Genomic DNA, 3,642 nt, shown 5'->3' on the forward strand with positions numbered 1-3,642 from the left:
TGCACGAGCATGAATATGTGTATATGTACATTATAAGAGTGCTATCAAGGTGCAAAGAGAAGTGGCGCTTTTATTAACTAAAACGCTAATATGTTATATAAAACTATTAATATATCAATACCTTAATTAGCAATTATAAAATATAAAGTATGGCTTAAATTTTAATATAAAGTAGTTCTAATTTTTTGTTCTAATAATTAAAAACTTAAAAATTTTGAAAAAAAGTTACAACTCAAAACAAAATTTAAATTTTAAAGCATAAATAAACTAATGAAGTTTCAAGTTTTTGAAGTTTCAAGTTTTATAAAAATAAACTAAATTAATTCAGTAGCACTTTATTTACTCTCACTAAACTATGAATCAGATTGATCACTTTGTTGCAACACTTCAAAGCATGCTTTAGCGAGGTGAGTGTCACGCGCTTCGTTTCGCTTTTCACATGAAACACATTTAAAAACTGCGTATATGCTTTTTCAATAATTTTTCTTTGATTTTCAATTGGACTATAGACTTGAAGAGCTCTTGTTTAACGAGATAAGTTAATGAGCCGAATATAAAGAAAATTTTGACTCATGTTGATTAATGAACTGAACCAAATAACACTTGTGCTCCCTTAAGCTCTGCATCCCCTACCTATGATTTCTTTTGTTGAGCTTAGTAATAAAGTTTGTAAGTGCAATAATATATTTTATACTACCTGGATCTAGAGAGCTTGCATCTCGTAATTATCATATTTTATGCGATTATTGGTACCTTTCTTTTAATACATTTTATTTTGTAGGTAAGGAATGTCATGATAGATAATATTGACAAAGTCCTTGACAGAGGTGACCGTTTGGAATTGTTAGTTGACAAAACTACTAGCATGCAAGGCAATACAATCCGCTTCCGAAAGCAGGCTCGTCGTTTCAGAAATACCGTGTGGTGGCGGAATGTTAAACTCACGTAAGAAAAATCTGTAAAGTTTTTGTCCCCAATTATCATGGTTTGTCTTGTTTTGTATGATGCCTGTTATGCTCCTTGAGTGGAGCTTTGGTGAGTTTTTTTTGTGTGAACTATGCTCAACTGTGGATATGGCTTTCCATGCATGCATGTGCTTGGTTTGTGGACGTAGATATATATATACATATATATTGTATGTTTGTCTATATGTGTGCGTGTCTCTTTCTGTCTGTGTCTGTCTATGTGTGTCTGTTTCTTTTTGTGTGTGTGTGTGTGTGTGGGTCTTTGTGCTTGTCTCTATCTTTGTGTGCATGTCTGTATGTGTCTCTGTGTGTGTGTGTGTGTGTGTGTTTGTCTGTGACTTTTTAATAATTAGCTTTTTTTACTCCCTTGATAAGCATAAAGCAGTAATGATTTCTATTTTTCTGTAAATTATTTCTTTTGGCGACAATGCGCATTGTAGGGGTCTCACTTCTTGCATAACGCCCTCCACCCCAAATCTCATCCATGACGATATTGTACTTTGGTTACTAAAGCTATATGAATTTACATGTTTTAGCTTGCATGAATTTCATGTCTAAAGACTTCTGTTATCCTCCTCATCATCAAATCTTCAAACAGTATGAGGTTGGGTGCATGAAATATTATTTTTTTAATTTATTTATATTGAGTGTTTTATAAGGTGCCAACCTCAATCTTTGGAAATTATTTTGAATAAATTCTATCCATTTTGTTGTAGTCTACTCCTTTCTAATTCTTCATTTTGAATATCTACCCATCGTTGGGCATGTACAAATCCCCAAAAGCCTATGTGCAATTAGCTTATCTTTAATAGATCTCATTCCAACATTATTTCAATATAATCATATATTAATCTATCCTTTTTCGTTTTTTCACACATCCTTTATAACATTCTTGTTGTTAGATAGTCAACAAGTGTGTCCATAAGAGGTCTCGTGGTCTCATTGAGGATTCAATGTTGTGAACATACGATTGAGGCATGATGAGCTTTGAGAATGGCCCGTGAAAGTGAGGGAACAAAAAAAAGGAAAGGAAAAGAAAGGTAGAGATGAAGAAATCGAGAGAAAAAAAAAATTAAAGAGAGAGGGAATAAGAGGAAAAGAAATAGACAAAGAGATAAGAACATAAGAGATTGGGAGGAATGACGGGAGGGGGAATGTTTGGGATCAAATTTTGTTTCTTTTGCTTATGTAGAATAAAAGGTATGAAAATTATTCATCAGAGCTTGAAAATAGTTGAATTATTATGGCAGTTTGAAAACTATGAAAATTATAATGAGAGCTTTTTATAATTATTAAAATTATCATGAGAGGTATATGAATTTATTGAATCATTATGAGGGGTTTTTCTTATAAATGGAATTGTCATGTGAATATTTAATATTATTTTTGTGCTAAATTTGTAATCCATCTTTATATGATTTGAAAAGAAGATCAAGTGAAGATTTGAAAATATGACACACAATAAGATGAAATGGAGAAAAGGAGTCATATAGCCGACCCCACTTAGCGGGATAAAGGCTTGTTGTTGTTGTTGTTGTAAGTTTTATTTGAAATTTCCTTGAAGTCTCATTTATTTGAAGACAAATTTTTTGCATGAGCTTGAACAGCAATGTGTTCAAGGTTGGAAGTACATTGCTCTAGTAATAGTTTTAAAGGAGGAGACCACTAAGTTTAATCTATTTAGCTATTCAAGTCTACTAAAAATGCATTCCATTTCATTCCATTCTCTTAAATAGTACATGAGGTTTTTATATAGCATATACGGCAGAGTGAAGAGAAGAGGCTGATTGTCGAACATGAAAAAATACAGCCATTATTATATTTTTAAAATTGCTTTGGAACATGCCATGGCCATCCATATTAAATATTTCTCATCTTTCAAGTAGTTTTACACCCATTGTGGAACCATCTTAAGTCACAACTTTTTTTTTTTTTCCAGAGAGCTGATTATATATTAAATATATTAAACGCATGTTGCAGGGCTGCGCTGATTCTCATCCTTCTGATCATAATATATGTAGTGGTTGCATTTGTCTGCCATGGCATCACACTCCCCAGTTGTATCGGGTAATCACTTTTTTTAATTTTTTTCTTAAATCTTGTAATATTTTTGCAAAGAAAACACAGACAATTAACTTAATATAGTCTGGACTTTATATTTTGAAAATCATTGTTATTCAGGTGGTGATTTTCTCATGTATGTATAAATATTTCATTTCTCTCTTGTGTGCTATCATTAATGTTGCAGCCAATATACATACCTATCCTATGATCTTTACTGATGCCTGAATATTATGATGCTATGCAAACCTTTAGCAGAGATTTTTTAATTTAGTGCCATTTACACACATACCACTCAATTCTTATGTATTTGCATAACACTTAAATTTGCTCTTTTTTTAATGTATTTATAGCACCCAAATCTTTCATATGTACCACCATTTTAACTTTCAAAAAGTGAAATAATGTAAGGTGGTATGTATGTAAAAATTAAAGTTTAGGTTTTAGATATGTAAATACACAGGAAATGAATGGTATGTATGTAAATATTCCTAATTTATATGGCCAGCGAAGCACTGGTAGCAGTTGTGCTGATTCTCTTGTATGTTATTGGAATTATTCTTGTGAATGTTCAAAATTTTAATTTTTATTGTCTGATAGTTTACTTGTTTTTCTG

The 3,642-nt window shown here is 31.6% G+C and overlaps 1 protein-coding gene across 1 annotated transcript in view; it reads left to right on the forward strand.

Moving 5' to 3' along the window:
* Window positions 1-3,185, forward strand: part of LOC110024074 (vesicle-associated membrane protein 711) — a 19,625-nt gene extending 16,440 nt beyond the window's left edge. The window contains exons 3-4 of the mRNA XM_020723814.1: window positions 782-945; window positions 2,946-3,185. Of these exons, the coding sequence (XP_020579473.1) occupies window positions 782-945; window positions 2,946-3,036 (255 nt within the window). The 3' untranslated portion in view covers window positions 3,037-3,185. The remainder of the gene's footprint in view (window positions 1-781; window positions 946-2,945) is intronic.
* Window positions 3,186-3,642: the final 457 nt, after the last annotated feature.

The sequence above is a fragment of the Phalaenopsis equestris genome, unplaced genomic scaffold (assembly GCF_001263595.1).
Source record: "Phalaenopsis equestris unplaced genomic scaffold, ASM126359v1 Scaffold000244, whole genome shotgun sequence".
In the NCBI taxonomy this organism is placed as follows: Eukaryota; Viridiplantae; Streptophyta; class Magnoliopsida; order Asparagales; family Orchidaceae; genus Phalaenopsis; species Phalaenopsis equestris.